General features: G+C 35.1%; 1 protein-coding gene across 11 annotated transcripts in view; it reads left to right on the top strand.

The window, feature by feature from the left end:
- ptprt (protein tyrosine phosphatase receptor type T) overlaps positions 1–25,010 on the top strand; it is a 224,380-nt gene that overhangs the window by 117,062 nt on the left and 82,308 nt on the right. For all 11 annotated transcript variants that reach the window (XM_026265953.1, XM_026265954.1, XM_026265942.1 and 8 more), the window contains exons 8-12: positions 1,600–1,896; positions 7,604–7,713; positions 16,693–16,894; positions 17,977–18,079; positions 21,722–21,995. In XM_026265953.1, the coding sequence (XP_026121738.1) occupies positions 1,600–1,896; positions 7,604–7,713; positions 16,693–16,894; positions 17,977–18,079; positions 21,722–21,995 (986 nt within the window). The remainder of the gene's footprint in view (positions 1–1,599; positions 1,897–7,603; positions 7,714–16,692; positions 16,895–17,976; positions 18,080–21,721; positions 21,996–25,010) is intronic.

Below are 25,010 nucleotides of genomic sequence, written 5' to 3'. Positions count from 1 at the left end.
ATATGTCCTTCAGGAGCAAAGAATTTGGGGTTTGGGGTCATTTGTTGTTCTTTTTCAGCAACTGCTCAGCTAAGAGTTCAGCTTCAGTACAAATCTCCCGCGGAGAACCTAAAATGAGGCTCCCAAATAGGTACAGACAACAAAACAGCATCTTTCCTAGTTATCTTGATCTTGAATAGAATGCATTTGAATAAGCAAGGCTTCAAACTTTGTAATTCTAAAACACCCATGTGTAGGAGCCACTGATGACTGAGCCATTGAAGCTGAAAAATGCTGATGTTTGTCCTAGACGTGACACAGTTCTCACAATGCTCAAATTGTTTTGCACCCAGGAACTCTCAGAACTTTGAGGATGAAAGCGCCCTAAGAGAGCTGCCATGATGTAAACTATCTTAAGACATTAAAACTTCTTTTCAGATGCAGCTCCCTCAAGATTCGCCCAAGGCCAAAGTCAAAAACCAGTCGCCTGCCTCTTTTATGCTTTTCTTCTAATCTAGAGGAATTAGTGGGAGAGATTTTGTCCAACAACCCCACTGGATCCACTGGCGAGTCTCTGATACTGTTTCACTGCTCAGTATTGTATTAGGATCTCATATACAACAGAGGATACTTGTAATGCTTAGTTGTAGCATTTATGTATTTATTGAAAGTTCTTGCCATTTTGATTACAGAAGTGGTGATCTGCTAAAAAAAGGTTCGACACCATCAGGACGTCTAAATATAATGCTGAAATATAACACACGCTTAATGCTAAATACAATCAAAAAAAAATAAAAAAATAAAATGCTGGACTGTTCAGCCAAACTTTGGGTCAAATATGGACTAACCAAAACGCTGGGTTACATTTTACATTCAATTTTTAATCCAAAAGTTGGGTTAGTCCAAATTTGACCCAAAGTTGGGTTGAAATAACCCAGCATTTTTTTATAGTGTACTAGGCAATCATTATTTAATGTTTTTTTTCTCTCTCTCTCTTTCACTGATAAATTGTTACATAGTTACCAAATAAAAATTGGCAAAAAAAATATTGATTAGATTTTTAACTATTTTGTATAATAACTTGTATAGAAATATTTGACTGCAAAATGCAACAATTGACCAATCAAGTATTTCACAGAACCAGCAGATGATAATATTTAATAATCAAATAAAATCCTGAAAAATGCATCAACTGGTCCACAAAAATATTAAGCAGCACAACTGTCAATGTTGATGATAATAATAATAATAAGTAATAAAAAGACTTAAATTATGATGCTAATATTCAGAATTTACATCACAGGAATAATTTACATTTAAAATAGTTAATTTAAATTCTAATAATAATCTACAATATTTCTGTTACTATCATATTAATATTACTATTTAATGCAATTTTGATCAAATAAATGCAGCCCTGGTGAATAAAAGAGACCCAAAAACAAAAATTGCACCTACCCCTTTTGCACAGTGTACATATATTTTTGTTCTATGAAAGAATGATGTCTTTTGATAAGTGTTTCTCATATGACTCAAAATAAATTAACCATGTAATGACAATGACCCATCATATTTATCTCTGACCTTCCTTTCTTTCTTTTTCTCTTTTTAACCCTACAGATCCAGTCAACGGTCCCCAGAATGTGAACGTGGTGGACATCCGTGCCCGTCAGCTGACCCTGCAGTGGGAGACCTTCGGATACGCCGTGACACGCTGCCACAGCTTCAACCTGACCGTACAGTACCAGTATGTGTTCAACCAGCAGGAGTTTGCTGCTGAGGAGCTGATTCCCACCTCCTCTCATTACACCCTGAGGGGACTCAGACCTTTCGTGACGGTCAGACTACGGCTGGTGCTGGCCAACCCTGAGGGGAGCAAGGAGAGCGAGGAGATCGTCAAGCAGACGGAGGAAGACGGTGAGTGGGATTATGTATGGTGGTGGAATGGGTGGATTAGATGTTGTAAATTATGAAACCTTTTATTTGTACTGGCTTTAATTAGGTGTCAGGCGTCAGACCCAGGAAATTATGTATGTGTCGATCCAGCACTCAGTATTGTTATCAGTCTTATGTGGATTTTTTATTTGTTTTTGTCAGATCATGTAACATTCATCCCTGCTCCAAGCCCCTCCATAATTTGCACCCTGAGTTCTCTAGTTTATAATAAGATTACTTCACTAATTACTGTGTCTGAACAGTAATCACATTACCGATGATCACTCATGACTTCATTTCTGAAACCCACTGTACTTTTGCAGATGGACTACAACATGCCAAACTGTCCATCCGGTTGTAAATTCAAAAGATCAATGCAGTTCAGTATTGATTTTATTTACTTACTTTTACTTTTCTGTAAATGTAAGATAAAAAAATCTAAGTAAGGCAAGTCAAGGCAATATAGGTTTACAACATATTTCAAACACAGTGGTAATTCAAAGAGCTTTTTTTTAAGTATTTAAAAATATAGTAATTATAAAAATGTTTCATAAAAGTAGAAAGTACAAATTCAAAAAAAATGAATAAGTTGGATAAAATGCAATAATATTCTATATTAAAACAAATAAGCAGCAATAAGACTAATCTTATATTATGCATGCAAGAGATTGAATGTAGTGTCGTTCTCTGTTATAAACTTGAGTTCACAGATGAGCGATTTGTATTCTTTTCTCATTTACTCCATTTCGTTTCTTTAATAAAATAAATTATAAAAAAGCACTAATGCTTTTTACATAGTCCTCATGGTTCACATCATATAAAAGAAGTTTGACAGAACATTAGCATGGCCACTTAACAATAAATTTACAAATAAAGAAATGGACATGTAATATGTGGAAATTATTTTATTTTGTGAAACGTACAAGACCATGGAGTGCTATGAGAAACATGAAACTAGCACAGTATAGGAAATTGATTGCAAGGTAGAACAATTATAAAGTTTAGTGGTTATTATACAAATATTCTTTGATTATTCAGTAAGAATCAAGTATTCGAAAGAGCCATGCTACTAATTTTATATTTACTTTACGCTCTTTCTCTCTCTAATGAAACCCGTGAATATATCTGGTTTTATTTATTTATTTTTTCTAATTTACAAACAGTGTTGTATTGAATATATGTTTAAAATGTATACTAATAGCAAAACTCTCAATGCAGCTATGCTTTAAACTGAATAGATATCGTTATATTCTTTCATTTCTAAGTGCTGGTTTAGGCTAATTAGAAAACTTTCTGGGTAAGAGATACTGTTTAATTGTGAGAATTATAAATACATCGATTGTCTTCTTGAACTGATATATTAAGCTTGAAGGTTGTTTTGAGGGACATTTTAAATGGAGCTTTGTTAGGTCCAGAAATCATTAACACAAGTTCTTGGCATTTAATCTCACTAGACATTTGAATTCAACAAGAACAGAAGTAATAACTACTAACCTTCACTGGAAGAATTGCGCATGTACAGAAAGATTGGAGGTTAATGCTTCAGTACAATACAATGAAGCAAAACATTAATATTATAGGCAAGAACATCCTTTCATAGCCTATATTCAGCATCAGGGACTCCGCTATTATAGCTAATGTTAACAGTTGTAGATTTTGTCAAATTAGTTTCACAACATGCGTGGCCCTTACCATATTCTCAGATGTGAAAATGGGAAGAGTTCAATGACCTTGCCCCATTATTTCAATTATCCAACATTTTAATGAATGCCTCTTACCCCTGGTTCTTGAGGGCTGAAGGGCCATTGGGTTCGTTTTTTAAAGTCTTTGTCTTGGAGCGCTTCCGTTCTTTCCGGCTGAATGCAATTCTGATGCTTTTCAGAGTGCTGCTGTGGAAATTCTGTGGTCTTCTGGGAAATGCTGTTCAGTAGTGGTTATTTAAAATTACTTAATTTAAAAAGGTTTAAATGCAGGTAAATTCTGTTCTCTGTTTCATTTTTATAGCCTAAGTGGGAGTCTTAGAATAGAATAGAATAGAATAGAATAGAATAGAATAGAATAGAATAGAATATATTTTATTGTCCCCTAGGGGAAATTTGTCATGGACTCAAAAATGAATAGTGCATAGAAACAGCTGCCATTACAGGAATTAAAAAATACACATAAACACACCAAGTTATTGCACACTTCTTAGACCTATCTTTTGCAAATCATACGAATTTAATTAAAATTTTTGAGTCTTACTGCTTTAAGCCTTTTGATTAAATAAGAAAATGCTTTTTTAAATATTTTGTGGATTTTTATCAGAATTCTCAGACTAGAAAGTTGAAAAGACCAGTTTTTATTTGAAATAGTTATCTTTTGTGACACCTTAAATGCTATTTTTGACCAGTTTAATTCATCCTTGCATAATCTAAAAACTTTAAAAAATAAAATAAATACAAATTACAAAAACTGTTATTGATCCTAAACTTTTGAATGGTATAATGTACAATTATTTGATAATTCGGCAATGCTGTGCACAGGGGTTGTTTTCCATCATATATTAAAACAACGCCAATGGCAAATATTCAGTATTCCCTCTAATGTACATTAAAGTTCGGTGCAGCTGTTATCGTCAGCTAATAAAGTAAACCAGTGTGCTTTTTAAATAAATCACTATTTAATTAAAGCTCATGTACACATTAAATTGTTCGGTAATGGTGGAACTCTAGAAAAATCATCATTGCTGCATAAGCCATACTTTTGTAAACGATTTGGAAACAGTTTTAATGTTTTAATAATGCATCCTTTCAGATCTCAGCAGCTGTAATGCTCACAGTGAAAGTGTTTATATTGTAAGACATTAGATTGTCTTGTGTATTTGAGAATCACTGCAGTTCTGTTCAGAAGTCAGATCCACTCAGACAAGTAAATGGAAACAGAATTGTTAGTCCGTAGTACTGCTCTGCTCTTCCCGAAGAAAAACAACAAATATGAAACAAAGATGATGAAAGCCGTCCTCCTTTAATCCATCCGTTCCATTGATGTGTTGCAGTTAAAAGGAAATCCCCACATACAGATGGAGCATGTTAAAGCTTCACAGTCTGTGAAAAGACACAATGTTTCTCAGACGGAGGGAAGGTTTGCAAGCGGCGCTTAATTCGAAAATTTCCCAGAGGGAAGCGTTCAGCCTCCGTTTACAATTAATTTCTCCCAGCTTGTTTTTAATGCTGAGCAATAAAACCGTGTGAAAATAAAGCCTTTTGTCAGGCCTTAGATTATTAGATTATAGCGTATAATTCAAACTCATCTCATTTTCTTTGCGTTTTTCATTTTCATGTTCTGATGAGTCTGTTTTGATCTGGATAGAACTCTTGGTTATTCAGTATCTGCTCTTGTCTGCCGCACTGATGTTTTTTTTTCTTTTTTAGCATATGAAAACCTATAATTGCTGTCCTTTGTGTTCGCAAATTGATGGACAGCTGCAACATATCAATAGTGAAGCAAATTTGTCCCTCTGTGTAACCTTATATGGGGATAATTGCAGGAGGCTGAAATTAACATGAAGACAGCAGAGCGTTTTTTACCTTATTAGGTCAACAGCAACACCGACCCTGTGCTTACCGCTTCTCGTAAACAAGCGTAAACAGGAAGAGAGTGAATATGTTGATCCCGATTTATTCAGAGATGAAAATAATCAGTAAGATTCAATGTATAATAATTACGAAACCTATTCAAAGTTATCTGTATCTGAGAGGGACAAGCATAATGGGGAAAAGAACATTTCCTCCACCTCCACCTTATATAGTGGAAAAGATAACGGATGGAGGACTGGATCTAATTATATTACATTGTAACCGTGATTTAATATGCTTGTTGGCTAGTACCAAATCAAGCTATTTGAAGAATTGTTGAAAATATAATTTAACTGGCCTCACTTTGCTGTACAATATCTGACATCAGCACCTCGGTGAGAGAGTGTTATTCACCTTTTCTTTGATTAGCTCAATTCTTTTCCCAGCGAAGAATAAATGCCAGTGACTATTCAGCTTTTAATTGCGATTGAGGTAAAATAACTCAACCTCAATAGCTTTTGAAGATGAACTTAGTCGCATGCGATTGAAATGAGAGGAAATCTGTTCTGTGAGGGCAAAGCAACTTTCTGTTTTTAAGCATACTATGAGTGAGATTATCACCAATATCCATTTTCTCTTACTGCATGAAGTTGGGTGCAGTTGTGCTCAGAAAATGTATTTCTTTTGTTTTTCAGTAATAGTGAAACTTTGGAAGAAAATTTAATTATTGCATAAAACTGGGACGTATGCCATATAAACAAACAGAAAGAATAAGATGAGATGAGATCTTTTCTTTTTTTCCCTCCCTCATTAATTGGAAGAAACATGATTGTTTCATAAGTCACAGTTATGTGAGGACATTATTTGCATGCTTTATTAATGTATCCTCTCAAATCTCAGGACACAGTGAAAGTGTTTGTATTTCAAGTTAATAGAAAAGCATTTTTCCCCATTGAAGAAAAAGACATATTCATCTTTTAATATTAAATGAAGGCAAATATCTCCACCTTTAAACATTTTAAAAAGTAAAGTAATTTTTTTGCTTCCAAGTAAAAAGAAAAGAAGAAGAAGCAGCATTCTCTTTTGTTACATAAATGGGATTCCCAAAATAAAAAGCTTTTTCTCAATGAAATAGTTCACGGTTTAGGTTTGTGTATTGTTGCTGTGTTAATGAAATGCTGCACGTACAATAGATGCTGTCATTCTTTTCTTCGCCGTTCAAGACGACCTCCAGCTAATCTGTTTGTGCCCGAGCTTCCTCTCCCGCTTGCCCCGTTACAGCCCTGCCACGCTCATCTCTTTAATCTGCCCTCTCAATTAGCCGCGACTTAGTGCAAAGCAAACAGCAGCGCTAGGGCTGCTAAGTTGGACTAAACGACCTTTTAGTAAGTCATTAGCTCTCTTTGCACACACTGTCAGGAACAGTCTAACTCATTAGTGTATCATCGCTAACAGTCAAGTCAAAGACACTAAACAAGACTGAGAAATGAAAGACAACTAGCCTCAGGTTAATATACTATTGACAAATTACTAATCCTATTGGCTATTAATACTATTGTCTATTGACAAACTATTGTCTGTTGACAAACTGAGCCAAATTAGCACATTTGCTCGCTAATTTATGAAATTGTCAACTCTTAGCATCTCTGAAATTGCTATTCTGGAATACTAGAGCAGGATGAAGCTGTGTATGGATAATGCTGGCATCTTGAAAACAGGTTTTTAGGGTGTTAATGATGTTCTAGCAAGAGTATATTTGGAAGACTTGCAATGTGTGCCAGAGGGGATGTGCGCACAAAAATATGCAAATAGACACACGTATATGTGTGCAGTGGTACTCGTAGCACTTGTTAACACCTCTCGATACCGAAGGGTAGCAAAGCTGTTACAATTCACACTTCGAACATTGCGGCTGAGGTGTGTTTGACATAGTTTTGCTTCTTTAGTCAGCCAATCTCTGCTCTTCTACCCAGCAACACAAGCCAATTCTGTCACCCTACATCACCTTTGTTCTCTTGACGTTTTATCTAAAGGTGTTGATTCAGTGGTACAGTATTTGAGTTATAGATGTTCACTAAACATGTTTTTGAGTTGCTAAATGTTTTGAATGTCTGTTTGTGTCTCTATACCAGTTCCTGGCCCCATTCCTATGGAGTCCATCCAGACTGGCCCATACGAGGAGAAGATCTTCATGCAATGGAAGGCTCCAAATGAAACTAATGGAGTCATTACACTCTATGAGGTGAGAAAATATTTTTGGTTTATTAATATTTTATGTATTTATAATGTAAATATGTATATAAATTTAATATTATCAGGGTGTATGTAGGTCTTAAAAGATCTTAATTTGCCCTTACACAAATGAAGGCCCTCTTAAATTCATAGTCATGGTATTAAATGATTCATGTATTGCCAAAAGTGAAAATCCTCAGTTTTTGTTTGTTTGTTTTTAAGCATAAGTATTCATTGAATGAAGATGTCTCAAGATTGAATGAGACATTGAAATGAATTTAAATGAATTAAATGAGATTGAAAGTCTTGGAAAACCGAACAAAATTAAGTTTTGTAATATCTCTCGATGGGGTACTTGATTTAATTTATTAAATGAAGTTGATTTATTTGATATTCTGTCTTTTTAAATCATGCAGTCACTTCATTCTGATCATTTTGACAGAAAATAAGTCTTTTTATCTTATGCAATGCAGCTTATCAAGAAAACACATCTTTACGATTTCCAGATCCTAGTGGTTGAGAGCAAATTAATAAATTGTAATACTTATTTTGCTACAATTAATGAAAAAGTAAGGTAGATAGTTTGGAAGTTGTATTTTCATGTATGAAATGTTGCTGTTTTTGTGTGTCTTAAAACTATATATCAAAGTACATTTCTGTGCTAAAATAAGTTGGCAGGAAGCTATTTGGTTAAAATATTGCACAAAAAAAAGTGATTTTCTGTTGGAGGAAATGCTGTTTGACAGCATATTAATTATTTATTAGTCAATGCATAGAATATCCACATTACAAGGAAGGAAATGAAGTCGCGTCATGACAAAAACAAATTACATCCAGATTTTGCATAAATGTGTGTGTTTGAGTGGGCTGGAGGCACAACTATCTCTTTGATTTGATGAGGAAGACAAACTACGTAGAAGACATTGTGCATATCCAGGTACATCATTAAAACAGGGTTACGGCATGTGCCATCTTGGTGATAAGAAGATTGACAGAATTTACTAAATGTATCGAGTGGGCACAGTGCGGTCCCATTTGGCCAGATAATTGCTATAATAGCCCTCATTGATTTAATTAGAAGCGTCCAATAGAATTATCCGGGAGATCTGAGCAGCCGTATGCCTCCTCTCCTCGCTTTTAGTGATTCAGACAAATTAGACTTAGGACAAAGAGCTCGGAGGCAGAAAAAGGAAGGCACAGAGATGAATGCAGCGGAAGGGTCACAAAAGGATAAGGTTTTTTTTTTTTTATGGCAAGCAAGTTTCTTCATTCAAAGCTTTAGGAATGTTTGGACTTGGAGACTCATGAAAATAAAACAGGGCTGCAGCAACTAAAAAAAAAAAAAAAAAAAAAAACCATTAAACATTTATTAGCTTTTATGTGTTTTGATGTATTTTGTTTTTGAGAGTATGAAAAGTTATTTGCAGTATACTATTTAAACATTTTTGAAATGCAGTATTGCCTATACACGTCCTATGCAATGCTGCATACACATGTGTAATACTTTTATTGCTATGCATTTTAAATGTATAAAATGTGTTTATATATAAACCAAACTTTAAACATATAAAAGAATATAGATAGATAGATAGATAGATAGATAGATAGATAGATAGATAGATAGATATATTTTATTTTAATATTTTATATTAATATTTTTAATATTTTAATATTTTTTATCTGTGTTCATAGAAGATTCTATGACTATGTATTTCCAGTACACTCACTTCAGCGGCAATCAAACCAGAAGAGATTTGAGGTTTAGTACCTACAACAAGGACACAGAGATGATTGCTTATGACTCAATCCTTGTAGGAATGAACCAGTAACCTTCTGGTTGCCAGTCTCTAGGCCACACCACCCTATATGTACTGTTTGTAATGAAGTACTGGGTGCTTCATTGATCTACACTTGCAAGAGCAGCTCTGGAGTCTGCTAAATATGACACACACACATCACAGTGTGTTTCAGATCAGTTTCTGAGTACCTGAGATGTGTCCTGCATCAAAATCCATATTTTTGATCAAATTTCCCCTCTCTCCCTCTCTCTCTGCCTCTTTGCTCTCCCTTCGTTTCACTGCACAACAGCCTCCTGTTATCAAACCATCAAAGCCTTTCAGAAATTAATTGCTTTGCTGACAAAATAAGAGCGTGTGTTTGAAAGCACATGGAAAGTAAGACAGAGAAGATCCTCAACAGCTCCTTATTAATCAACAGTGAGACGTGTAAAGTGAAGGTGTCTTTTGTCCTCCTGCTTCTTTCATTTTTCTTTATCTCTATGCAAATGAGGATGAGTAAATAGCAGAACACTTCTGCACACACGGCTGTTTAGTCCTTGATCTTTGTTTTGTTTAATTTGCATGACATGTTGTGAGTTTGCGATGGTGTTTCTGATGGCTTCCTGTCTGGAGTTATGTGGGAACAAATCACCCACATGTCTGATGGGTTTTCAGGGGAGTGATGGACAGGGACTTTGAGGGTGCTTTCACACTTGGTTCGATTGCTTGGTCCAAACCCGAGTTCAATTGCTTCCCCCTCCACTTGTCCCCGCTGGACAGTGTTCACATTCTATTATTTGAGTCTGAACCTCAATTCGTTTGCATCATCAAGCCAGCATCATTCACTTCTGCGATTTGGTACAATTGCATTCACATCAGCAGCAAATTTTACCGGAGTTCAATGGTTAAGTGGTACAATGGTCTCAGGTACAGTTTGCGGGTGCAAATAATTCAGACAACCATGTTCACATCATCCAAACGAAATGAACTCTGACATCAATCGAACACAGGTGCGCACCAAAACTGCTAGTGTGAAAGCACCCTGACACTCTCTGTGGATACTGTTATCTATACACTTTAAAATAAACATGACATTTGAGTTTGAGCTGATTTTTTGCAACAACAATTTGCCATATTATTATACCATGTTTTTTGCTAAATTGTATTTCAGACCACACTCGTACAAATTCATATGACTTTTGCCAAATCTTACATATTTTATGAGCTACACAATTCGTATTAATTTTTACGAATTACCTACACCTAACCCCACCCAAACCTACCTGACACTTGGGTTAAGACAAATTATATAAAATCGTATGAGTGAGGTCATAAACAAATTCATACGAATTAGCCACCTCTTAAAATACGTAGGAATTGGTCATGAGATAGCGATGGAAATTTATAAAGACCATTGTACATTAATTTCAGTACCAAAGTATTACCATCAGATGCCATCAATGTACCATGTACTTCTTTTTATGATGCCATGGTAATTTTTTCATGCTAAGATTTTTAGATATCTACCATGGAAATACCATAGTATTCTTGGCCTTTATGAAAGGAATTAATACTATTATTCAGCAAGGATACATTGAATTTATTAAAAGTGTCAATAAAGACATTTACTATTTCAATTAGTTTCAACATGTTTCAATTTCTAATTCAAATAAAACAACATTGATAATAGTATGTTTTTTTTTCAGCAATTCAGCATATTAGAATGATTTTTGATGGATCATGTGACACTGAAGACTGGAGTAATGAAGCTGAAAATTCAGCTTTGATCACATGAATAAATCATATTTTACCATATATACACGTAGAAAAAACATCTATTATTTGATATTGTAATTATATTTTGCAATATTGCTATTTTTACTGTATTTTGATCAAATAAATACAGGCTTGGTGAACCTTTAAACACACACTCACACACACACACACATACACAAATAAAAAAATTTACCGACCCCAAAATTTTGAACACTAGAATAAATACTATACAATACTATACTATACAAAAACAATAATCTTGGTTAGTTCCATGATAATTGTTCAGCATATCAATTTAACATTGATGAACCATGGTACCACCATAATACGTTTTTTCTAAGTAAAAATCGTTTTTTCTCTCTCTAAATAAGTCAAAGTAAGGAGCTGTCATTCTGTGTGATGATGTAGTTTGGAAGGTTTCACCTTTAACGAAGATAAACAACATGTTCTGCCCTTACGGGATAGAGGAAAACCTGTGCACATCCCACCTCCTGCCTTCATGGTGTTGTTTTCATTTCCATCAATAAGCGCTTGAGTTGCAAGCACTCGAGTTAAGAGAACCAGTAACCCCTATCTCTCTAGAGCAGCTAAACCCGGTTACTGGGCTCATGGTCCTGTACGTCTGGTCTAGAGACAGCTGGAGGGAGGTCTAAATCTGGGTTAATGTTGAGAGTATGGTTTTTATTTACCGTTTGTCATGTCATGAGACGGTGAGATTGAAGTACCCTTATTTTGTCCAAAACAGCAGACACTGACATAACATTGCTAGTAGTCGGAAGGAAGTTGTGTTGACAAGGTACCAGGTTTATGCAATGAGTTAGGCACTGGATTTTACAAAGTTTTTGAGGTTCACTCCATCTTTAAAAGACATTCATAATTTTAGTAATTATGTAAGTAGTAACAAGTAAACAAAAGATTCATCTGCAAATTATGTATTCTTTATTTTTTAGTATTATCTATGAAGTAAAGTTTTTATTTTGAGGGAGAATGAAATTTTTATCACCAAGTCTATAGACATTTTCAACTATTTTCATTCTCTCTCATGTCGTATAGTTGTTTGTGGAGAATGGTGAGCCATGTTTTGAATATTTTGTGCATTGACAATGTTTTTAGATTTTTCACATTAAAAATAATGTCAAATCACATTGTATTGTAGTTGATCATTGTGGTCAGTGTCTAAGTGGACAGTTCTTGATCAATATATGAGAATATATAATTAGTATTTGTAAAGTACTGTATTTTCTTCTATATTTGTTTCTTTGTCTATTTTATTCTGTTTTTATGAATTGAGTGCAATGTAACATTATTCTCTACACCAATTGTTGTGTAACCCCATTTCTTCCTGGCATCCAAAACCCTCATAACTCACCCCTCAAAATTTACCAAATACTAAATATTCTGTATTCTCTTCCAGTCTGTTTACCAACTGAATCTCAGGAGATGCTGGCTTGAAAAAGGCTGAAGAATTACTAACCAATCCAGCTTGGGTTTATAGTTTTGCATTTCACGTATCTGCTTGTATAACAGCTGCCTTGGATTTCAGATTCTTATAATCTTTTTTGAAGGGTTGAAAGTCCATGCAGAATGAATTTTAGATGTTTAATTGCTTCGAGCTTATTGAAGTACTTCTTTGTGACAGATGTATGCAAGTGTGGTTGCAGGTTTGTTTGTTTGTTCTTCTAGGGTTTGTTAGTTGTTTTACTTGTCACATGAAAAAAAGGAATATTGAATGACAGTGTCACAAGAGACTTTATCCCTGTTCCAAAGCGTAGTGAGCTGCCTTCAGTATATGCCTGCTGTTTACATAGGCATCTGCCTCATATGGCTCAGTTGAACTGTAACATAGTAAGAGTCTGTTTTGGAACAATTTCCATAGGCAGCAACTCAGGGACAAATTGAGGCACACACTAATGCCGTGGTACACAAAACACTTACATAAACACACAGAATAATAGTTTTATAATGTTGCTAATATTTATGCAATTTCCAATGCTCATCACAATGCATTTGGTCAAATCAAGGCATGATTTTTTTTAAAGTGTGTTTCATAAGAAAATACTATTTCAGTTTTTCTACTGCAAATATCTTTAATTTGATGTGTTTCCTGCTGTTTCTTTGTAATTGATCGTGGAATTTACTAGCAGTTGCACCTTTCTTTTCCAGTGTAGCATAAGAAGCAGTGTACTTAAGTTGCCTTTGGAAAAGTCTTTTTGTTGCTAGTGCATTTATTATGCCTTTAAAAGGCTGCTCACTGTGTTTTGGAACAGCATCTATGTCCTTTTTTTACTCATTGCTGAAGTGAAGTAGCCATAAATCCAATATCTCCCACAAACAGGGCTGTTTTCTTCACATTCCCATCTCCACTGCCAAACTGAACTGGGAAATGAACCCTTTTCAAATCAGCTGTGGTCAATTAAACTCAAGCGGCTCTTTTCACAAAGAGCCACAGTGCATTCAGTAGTGCATTAGGCCACTTTTAGCAGCCTGTCGCGTGGCATCACATGCCCCCTGGCCAACACTTCCTGTCTCCCCTGACAACAGTCTAATAAGAGAGAGAGAGAGGACAGATTAGAGCGAGATATAGATCCCCCATCCTCACCTCTTCATTTCATACTTTCAGTCTCCCACAGGATTGACCATCCCTTGTGAGTTCTGTCCCTTTTCTGAAGGGTTGAGAGTCCATGCAGAATGAATTTTAGATGTTTAATTGTTTTCTTCACTTCACTTTTAAATTCAGTGTGTTACTTGTTGTGTCTTGGTAATTGTTGGTGAAATTTACCTGCAATTTCTCAGTCAAAACTGTTTCTTCACCTAGGGTTACACTGAACGAGACACAAACTCAGACCTGTATCAAAACATCTTGAGTGCAGCTTACAGCTGAATTATCCAGCTGTCTGTATATTTCACGAACAATACCCTTCAGCCACCTCACGCTTTCTGTTTCATTGTGCTGTAAAGAACCTGTGTTTTACGAGATATGTTCAATACGACCCGCTGTTGGCTGAGTATATTAACACCGATCGAGGGCACAGATTTACAGAAGAGCTTCACTAAAGGCAATAGATGATATTTTAAAAGCCCCTTTAATAAAAGGCGTGCCATCAATCTCTAATGGCCTTTCATTTACAAGAAAACCTATGAATTTAAAACAGAAAGAACACAATTAAATGCTTATGGCACAACTAAAGACATGAGTTGAAGCAGAATTACCTGTTTGTCCAAACAGTGACCGAAGAGGGTTTAAACATTTCTGTCAGCATGTACAGTCAATTGGCAGCTGTAAAAGCAAAATTCAGGCTGTAACTCTCTATTAAGACTGATTTATAATCCGTAACATGTAAACTTGTGCTTGGCAGTATATTACACCAGGCTGCTCCACCACACCTCCGCACCACTGCGTGATTTACTGACCCAACAGGAAATCATAAACATGATAGCATATTAAATCAAAACTAGGCTGCTGGAAAACATAAAAAAAACAGTACAAACAATCCTTTGACATGAAATAAAACAACAAGCATGAGAGTTTAAGGAAAACCTATGAATAGCTGGATACTGTTACTGCATGCTCTTGTCCTATACAACAACATTCATACTCCCAGAAGAGATGGTGTGTGTGAGTCAGTATGAGAGCATTTATTAAACAGCATTGTCTAATAAATGATAATTCTGTCATTTTTTAACTGTGTTCATCTTCATGTTGCTACAAACCTGAATGACTTTGTTTTTTCTGCAGAAGCATATATTTACCAAGCTGCTTTTTCAAACTGTTTACCTTTAAACAAAGAGTTTCTCACAAGGACACATTAAATGTAGCAAAAGTGACAGTAAATACATTTATAATCTGTTTTATATAAATGCTACTTTTCTGAACTTTCTATTCATTAAATAAAAAGCTGATTTTTTTTAAAAAATGTGTCCACTAAGCAGCATAACTATTTTCATCATTGATAATAATAAGAAATTTTTCTTGAGCAACAAATCAGCATATTAGAATGAGGAATCACTAAAGACTGGAGTAATGATGCTAAAAATATAGCTTTGCATCACAGGAATAAATTACACTTCACGTTTTGATTTTAGTTGCACTGTCCCTTTAAGTGACTGTATTGTATATACTGTCTATATACATATATATGTCATCTGTGGTTGTCTTTTTCCTAAAGATGAACAATGTTCCAAATATTAATTTTAATTTCAGAATCACTGAGATGTCTTATGTCGAGGTCTGAAAAGTTTCAGCAGTGAATTGTGTCTGTCTCTCAAATATGTGTGTGAGTAATATTTGGTTTGAATGTGCAGATTTGCTTCTCCTGACTGTTTTGTTGCCTGTGGTCAGTGGACAGTCACGGATGTGTGTGTGTGTGTGTGTGTGTGTGTGTGTGAGTGAGAGTGTTTAGAGGGCATTCTGAATCACTCCACTATGCATGAAAAGCTTTTAGGCAGCGGGCCTGCCAGGCACCCAGCTGTCAATTTATTTGATTTGAATTGTGGACTGGAGTTATGAAGTGTGAAACGTCAGGGCTAAAATGTTTTGATTACCCCCATTCACTGTGGCCATCAATTTCCATCAGCCTCCTCTAAGATATGGAAGGTATGTGCGTCTTAGCATGAAAATGGTTATCTGTAACCTAGTTTAGTAGTTGTTTTGGGGCGTGTTAATTCTTAGCTGGATGTCGTTTTCTAAAATGTACATGTGCAAAGCAAATCCGAAAGCCTCGTAAAAGTGTTTAATAAGCGGCTTGTATCTACAGCGCAGTGCACTGAATGTGCTTGTTATTCATTGTATTCATAATATAATATTTGGGTTGCATTTGTAGTGACTGGAATTGTCTCAAATATTTGAAGAAAAATCTGAATGCAGAAAAGCCAAAGTAATAGAAAGAGATCCAGTTAAACAAATGTTCAGTGCTAAATTGCTTTTCCTGTTCCAAAGGGTTAACCTTATTAAGAAATTTTGTTTAAAGGAAGAATTCGCTCCAGACTGAAATGTTATTTCATCACACATGTGTTGTTGCAAAACTGTATGACTTTCTCCTTTCAGTGAAAAAGGAATCCAATAAAAGCACAGGCTAATTTTTAAATTTAAGCCGTCATTCATTGAAAATGTATGTAAATGTGGCATGTGAAGACAGGTTTGTCATTGAAACATTTAATTTCTTTGAAACTGACAGCCTTTGGTCAATATACTGTATGCTTTCGTTGTATGTAACGGAGCAACATGAGCATTCGTCAAAACCTTTTCTTTTGTGTTTTTTGGAAGAAATAAAGTAATTCAGGTTTTGGACTTAATGGTGAATAATATAAGACATAACTTAAAGTTTTGGTGAGCTATGCATGGTATAATACATTTAAATTTGTGATTCCACTGAATCTATGAAATTCTTAATGATCTTGTCATTGTAAATGTTTATCGGTTTCTTCTTTTTCATTAGATCACCTATAAAGCACTTGGCTCCCTAGACCCCAGTGCAGATTTGACAACACAACGTGGCCATGTCTTCAAACTCCCAAATGAGACCCATCATCTCTTCGTAGGATTGTATCCTGGCACCACATACTACTTTACTCTGAAAGCCAGTACAAATAAAGGCTTCGGCCCCCCTGTGACCAACCGTATTGCCACCAAAATCGCAGGTAAGGGAACGGCAGGGTTTTAGCTGAGGGTGCAGCTAAGATTATTGGATATTTTCCAAAGGCTAATGATGATTATACGCAATTATAGTAAAACAGACCCTCAAGTTCCAGTTTAATTGAGTTAATGTGACAGACATTTGTTCTTTATGGATAAAGAGTATTGACGTCAGACAGACTGGTGATAATGTATGAAATTATTTCAGGGAACATGAACTGACAGGGTTAAATAAGCTTAATTTGATTGCTTACCTAATTATCTCTTGCATTTCTAAAATTTGCATAATTAGTTTTGTCATTTTGACTTTTTTGTGTCTTAAAGAAGCTTTGCTGGAGCGAAAATCTCATTAGCGAGTCGTATTATTGGCATAAATATCATTGGAATGCAGTTAATGTAAAGTGAACAAAATAATGAGAACATGAATCGTAAACAACATCCTCCACAAGTTTAACCGTATTCCTCTGGCCCGCGGCTGTCAGTTCGTTCCGTTTCATAATGACGTGGCATTTGTGCAGCACGCCAGACACCATTTATTAAAACCGTATTGTTCACTGAATCTAAACATTGTAATGTGAGAGTGACATTTTCAGAACGATTACATAGTAATGATCGTTTAGAGTCAGGCTTCAACACTGTATGCTTTATCGTAGGAGTAATACTGTGAAATTAATGTTTTTACAAATACATGAATATTAATTCTGCATAATATCAAAACATGTTTTTGTGTGTTTGAAAGGCAGCTGAGTCCAAGTTCAATACAAGCTAAACTGTGTTTTAATGACATTCTGTCAAATTCCGCATGCAACGATTTTGACATCTCCTTCAGATTGTAAAGCAAGCATGAAGTGTTTACATTAATGCACTTTCATTTCAAAGCTCTTTTATAAAATATTGTTCATTTTATACTTGCAAATGCAATTAACTCATGTTACATAAACCGATAAAAAGTGCAAAGCTTTTTAAACATCCGGTTCTCATCCATTTGTCCTTGTCACTTGAGATGAGATCTGCTAAGCTATGCAGTTTGTGCTTGCTTTATATCCTGATAGTTGGTGTCCTTTAACATGAATCTGTGTGTGTGCAGCTCCATCCATGCCTGAATACGAGACCGACTCTCCTCTCAACGAGACCGACACGACAATCACCGTCCTCCTAAAACCTGCCCAATCACGAGGGGCCCCTGTCAGGTGAGTATCCAAAATGTATACCTTGAATGCGATCTAAGTTGCGATAAAAGTGTCTGTCAAATGCATAAAAGTAAATGTTATTGATGTTGAGAATATTTGCATTTAGAACATAATCTAAGGAAGTACTTGTCAAGTGTGTTCTTTTGAGAATATAGAAAGAACAGATATAATGAGGAAATTTAAAATCATAATTGGCTGTTATCAATTTACTGAGATTAGGAGCCTGAAATTGTGCTCACTGGACCCTTAACATTGGCTGTGAAGATTTAAGTACTTGTTAACAGACATTCTTCTGACTGTAAGTAACTTTGCAAGTACATCAACTTATGCGACTAACCATAACCCTATCCCTGACCTAACTGTCTACTAATACTCTAATGAGAGCCAGTGTAGTTGCAAATTAAAAGAATGTGAGGTAGCTGACATGTTTTTGCTAAGTTGCTTATAGTAAATAGAAAATATAATGTGGATCAATAAATAAATAAATTAATTAATTAGATCTGCGGAAAAATGCGAAGCACATTAAAAGGCAAGAATACACCAGATTACCCATGATTCCTCTCTCCAATCATCCAAGAGAGGTCTAGTGCATTGACTGAATGAAGAAGTGCATTACTGTTGATTCACTCGGGGTCCTGAGGGTTTTTAAATGCGGTCATTCAAATAAGCATCATTTGTATGCTAAGCCTTCGAGGGGATCCTGGTCCATTTGGCTGTGTTTTGGCACCTAAACAGAGCCTTCCTCTGTCTGGAAATTTAGACTGTGAATGTGCAACAGATTTTGGCAAATTCTCTAAATTGCAAGTCGACACAGTTGATGTGCAATGGGAGCCCATCGGTAATTAATGACAATTATTTGGTTGCAAGCACAGTTCTGAACAGTATTTGACAGTGTTATTGTAGTACCATTGAGATACTACTTTTTATTCATATTTTGAGTCAGTTAAAATTTTTATTTGAAATATTTTACATTTTCATTGTAAAGTTTGTAATTTTTTACCTTTTTAAATAGTTTTTAAATATACCTATATAGTTTTCATTTTTATTTCAGTTAATTTTATTGTAGTAAATCAAGTTAAACCAATGTTTCAATGAGAAATGGTGCCTTGCAAACTACCTGGGTATTCTTAAGGCATTATAATGAATGCATAATGCATTATAAAAAATAAAAAAAAACTTTTTATATCAACTCATGAATAATGCAACAATTTTAATACATCATAATACTTATATATTTGTGGTTATAAGTTTAATAGTATGATGTACATTGTTTCTGTGGCTCAAGTGGTGACGAACTGGGTTAGCAGTGCAAGGTTGTGGGTTCGATTACCGGGGAAATCATGTTAGGTAAAAAACGGATAAAAGCGTCTGCTAAATGCATAAATTTATTTATTTAAATTTAAATGTATTATTTATAACACTTAATGAACACCATGTTAAATCTACTTCATTTACTGTATAATGGACTGTAACATATCTTGACATTGTTTATTTAAGATCTGCACAGTTTCTTACTACAGTTTGTAGTAATGTTAATCAATTGATGTGAGTTTAATACTCCAACTGAAAAAAAAGGCAGTTTTATATGGTTACATTTCATTTTGTTGGTCCCCTTAATCAATCGACTATAAGCAACTTTGCAACTACATGCCGACTAACTCTCAGTAGAGTATTAGTATGCTCAAGAATATGCTCAATAAGTTGACGTACTTGCAAAGACACTTCCAGTAAGTTTATCTGTTTGTTGACCATCAAAATAAAGTGTTAGCATATATTTACAGTAGCAGACATACTAATACTCTGTTGACGGCTAGATGACATGTAGCTGGAGAGTTAATTATCATCCGCTGTCTAAAGGGTACCATCACAATAACCAAACTGATATTACAATAAAAATTGTTAAAGCAAATGTGTCATATTACACATTCATCTGATCTTATGGCTGTTTGAAAGAAATATTTTTTTTATTATTATTATTATTATTATTCCTACTTATAAGTGATCTTTGACCGCTTTAGGTAAAGTAGCATCAGAAAAATTGCAAGATATGGGACTTACAATAAATTATAACTATGAGAAAAATAATAATTTGTAAAAGTGGATGCAGCTTGTTCATTGTGTTATAAATCATCAAACTCTTAAACGCTATAACCGCAAATAAGTAAATATTATAATATATTAAATCTATTCTTATGAATATTAATGAGATTATACAACATATTAAAAGTTATTTATAATGCATTATGCATTCATTATAATGCCTTAAGAATACACTTATAATGTATTATAAATATGGCTTCATAGAAAGTGTTACCAAATTTTATATATATATATATATATATATATATATATATATATATATATATATATATATATATATATAGTTTCAGTTTGAGTTTTAAACAACTAATAGCATTTGGCAAGACAATATATGATAACATTCTATTCTATTCTATTCTATTCTATATAATTTAAGGGTAGAACCAAACTGATGCCTGTTTTATAAATAAATGTGGAATGTTAGTGTGCTCTAAAATGCATATCACCCTGGCAATCCATAAGCATCTTTATAAAAAATACGTGACTGATAATTGTTTATAATTACAGCATCTTTTGACCTGGGTTAGAGCGGACGCACAACACACAACATCCAGTGTGCACTTAAAGCCATTAGTTTGAAATGGAGATCCAGTGTGTCTGAAAGAGAAAAGCAGGCAGGCCTCTTTGGTCATGGGAAATTATCCTTTATGAAAGATGCCAGATTAGAGGCTAGGATAATTTGCCACGTCTTTGCTACACGGAACATACATTTCCCAAATTGCACATAATTGGGAAGCATGTTCTTGGCGTAAGACCACATAATTGCAAACAAGTACTATTAGCACAAGAAGCTCAAAAGATGTCCTTATCTATTCATCGTGTACTGAAACACACACATGTCCCTATCCAGTCCTCCCCATGATGAGCACTTTCAAAAAGCCCAATGTGCACAAATCCACCACCTCCCCTCCAGCTAATTAGCGTAGTAGAGATTTCCCTCTGCTGGCTCGCTACTGCATCGCCTGCCTTGTTGTTTTCTTCAAGAGGAGAAGCAGCTGTGTATTGCTGGGTCTCATGCAGGTTTAAAGAGTTTTTTTTCCAAGAAGAGAGTTTAATAGAGATGTTTAGCAGCTAGTTGCTAGCGTTAGAGAATTCTTGAAGGCCTTCTGTGATTCTTAGAAAGCTACGGGAAGAGATGTTCTTGATGGTTTTAATGGCTCGTTAAATTGCCTCGGGCACAGCTCCCTTCCTGTCTTTTTTTTGGATGTGCCATCACTAACTGAAGATATTTCTCGAATCGAGAGGCTGCAACATAATGCTAAAGGATGTGCTTAAATATTACAATTGGCACCTTACATATTAAGCTAGATTTATTGTGCACCAGTTTTCTCATTGAATGTCATGTTTTCCTCATCACTATGTCACATTACAGAAATTAAATGCATTGTGAACATGTTTCGTGTTGACTTAAATAAAAACCTATTGGAAGTGTGCCTCTTCATTAATTTTTCTGAGGCCTCATCAGAGACTAGCTACAATAATGAGATATTAAGTACTTGTTTTGATATTTAGTACATGAATTCATCTTTTTTTCCCCTCTAGTGCTTATCAATTGGTGGTTCAAGAGCAAAGGAAGCAGAAAGTTCGCCGAGCCACTGATGTGTTGGAGTGTTTCTCCGTTCCTGTTAGTTTCAAAAACGCCTCCATCTTGAATTCACCTCACTATTTCGCGGCTGAACTCCCCCCCGTAAGCCTTGCTGTAGTACAGCCCTTTACTATAGGAGACAACAAGACTTATAATGGCTACTGGAACGCACCGCTGTCACCAGCCAAAAGCTACAGCATTTACTTTCAGGCCCTGAGCAAAGCCAATGGGGTGAGTATCCCATTTAATGTTTATTTAATTGACCAATTCAGTCTTCTTGATAACGGTTGACACTTGAGTATTGGTAATGAAATAATGAAATATATTTTGCACATGAGAATGGAACTTCATGACAATTGAGCATTTTCCAATACTCATCATTATAATGTCCAAAAATACTATATTTACTTTAATATGTTTTGTTCTAACAAATGCTGTTAAGCATGCACATGCCAAAAACAAGTGCAGATGCACGTCAAAAAAAAACAAAACTAATATATATCAGTATTTCTTACTATAATATAGTATTGCAATAATAGGAATCAAAATAAGAAACAGTATTGACAATAATGTGAATGATAAAAAAATGTAAATTAAAAAACACCAATGATGATAATGGTGGGAAAAAGTAGTGTTTTTTAACTCTTATTTTTAATGACATTTTTTGAGTGATTCAGCTTTAAACAAGTCATCTTTACATCTTTATATCTTTACAAGTCTTACCATTGGGGGAAAAAAATCTTGTTTTAAAGTATGAAGCCATAGGATAAAAAGTCTAAAAGTACACAGAACATAACCTACATATCATCCAAAATTACAAGGCTATCCTAGATATATATATTCACATATTAGCATTTCAGCAGGCACAATGCACTCAGTAAAGGATCCATTTGGGCCTGCTGCATTGCTGTGCATTTTGAAGTATGTGGTTCCCAATTTGATTGGATTTGATTCAATTCAATCTCTCAGTCTCAGGCGGCTGGAGAAAAGCACTCAAAAACAACCTCAGACCGTGACCCAGATAATTTGATTGGAGATTCATGCATAAAATATGGATTTAGGTTGGTAGTTCAGATTTGTTTTCAACTTACCTTGTTCCAAGTGTGCTTGAGGAGCGTTTGGTGTAAATGTGTGTGATTCAATTTTTTTCATTTCCACGGGCGCAAAGTAACAAATAAATTCACAATGCAATTCAGTTTTGAGATTACCTGTCATACTGATAGCTATTCAGTCCGGCTTGATGTACGTAGCAGTTGTCATTAGTAGAATCATTTATTGATTTGGGGCATTCTGTGCAGTTTTGTAATGATATTTATTCATGGAAAATACAAAACAATATCAGTGCTTTATACAGTGACTCTGAAGAGTATTTGGACTTTGGACACGTCTGAATGTGATTGCACAGGAGAACAAATGATAATACCAAGTGCACATTTCAAACTTTGTTTAGTTTATCTGATAAAGACATTCAGAGATTAAGTGTCACTTAATATAAGTGATGATGCTTCAAACCCAAACAAGAATTTTAAGACTATTAACAAATTTTTAAAACCTAACAAATCGCACATGTTCTTCTGTTCAGCAGTGTAACAGGTTTCTTAAGTTTTGGGAGGATAAAATTGAATTTATCTATAAGTCTATTGGTTCTTTCCCCGACTCTGTGACAATCAGTACCTCATATTAAATATTGTTAATTCTTCTCTTATTACTGGGATTGTTCTGTGTGAACTTAAGGTTGCAGCTATCACACCAGACCTTAAAAAGCCTGGATGCGATACCTCTGATCTAACAAATTACAAGTCCATTTCAAATCTTACTTTTCTGGCTAAAGTCCTAAAACATGTTGTAATTACATTCTCATTTGTCTTTTAACAACCTTTCAGAGCCTTTCCAATCTGGGTGTAGGTCAGGGCACACTACTGAGACCGTTTTGGTTCCCGTTATCGATGACCTTCTGGTCTCAACTGACTCTGGTGCCTCTTCCATTTTGGTTTTGTTAGACCTGAGTGCAGCATTTGACTCAGTATGTCACTCTATATTACTTGATAGGATAAAGGAGTTGGGTAACTCTTTGGCTCATAATGTCAGCATGAACAAGAACTGTAGGCCTCATTAAATTTTCTAGTCATCATCACTTTCCATGGAGTCCAAATGCCAGCATGACTTTTAAGGCCTAGTCAGATGAAGTGTGTAATTTTGGGGGTGTAAAAATACCTTTTCTTATCCCTGCTGAAGCAAATCATAGGTTGATTCCCCCGAAAAGAGCCCTTCTTCAGTTGACATTGCACACATCAACTTAATAGAAATACTACTGTTTTTTTTTATCTCTCCGTGTAGCAGCAGTCCATAAATGAATGCATCTCAGAGTGCCACTGCCCACAGAGTTTCTCCTGGCACTGCTAATAGCACCAGGTCATTTTTGATAGACTTTATCATGTCAGTCTTGCCAGAGATGGCGAGAAAGGGGAGGGAGGTGGTCAGGGGAATAGTGGTCTCAAACTGTTCTAAGCTAAATTAGGATTCCTCCGCTCTCTTTTGTCCCTCGGTTGTGTTTGTGAACAGGACCGCAGACGCTTGGGCTAAAAGAGCAAGTAATTGCTGCTGCAGGCGTCTTTTGTTCTGAAAGAGGGATACGGAGTTGTGAAGAGGCACTCACTCGTTTAAGTGGCTGAACTCACACTAGACAGAAATTGAAACAGACACATGCAGCTTTTAACAAAATGGAACCCGTAAAGCGTGTCCCGTCTTCGTTGTGTGGCAGGTAAAAGGACAAGTTTGGGGCACTTTGTTTCCACTGATGTGTTGCTCTGATAGGAGCAAACACTCTGGAGGAAAACAGCTTTCATTTAAAAGTCGCGACCTGTCAAAGGTGAAATCATGGCTTGTTTGAGTGTGGCAGCTATTGTTGGACAATTAAAAAATAATCAAACAAACAAAGTGTTAAAAATCATGTGCCCCAGGACTAGTGTTAAATGTTCAGTTGGCAGGTCAGATAAATAAAGAAGAAATATTTAAGAAGCTGCACTATTTATTGAGTAAATTTTCGTGAAATGTCAGATTTCCTTTATTTCACCAAAGCACAAAATGTTCTTGTAATAATAATAATAATAATAATAATAATAATAATAATAGCTGTATTAATAGTTTTAATAGTAGTAGATTTTATTTTATTTTATTTTATTTTATTTTAATAGTAGCTTCTTTTTTTTTTACTAGCTGTCTGGACCCAATCCAAATGTATTTAGA

Source organism: Carassius auratus, chromosome 6 (assembly GCF_003368295.1).
Source record: "Carassius auratus strain Wakin chromosome 6, ASM336829v1, whole genome shotgun sequence".
NCBI lineage: Eukaryota > Metazoa > Chordata > Actinopteri > Cypriniformes > Cyprinidae > Carassius > Carassius auratus.
Note: the sequence above shows the minus strand (reverse complement) of the source record. Positions and strands in the feature narration are given on the sequence as shown.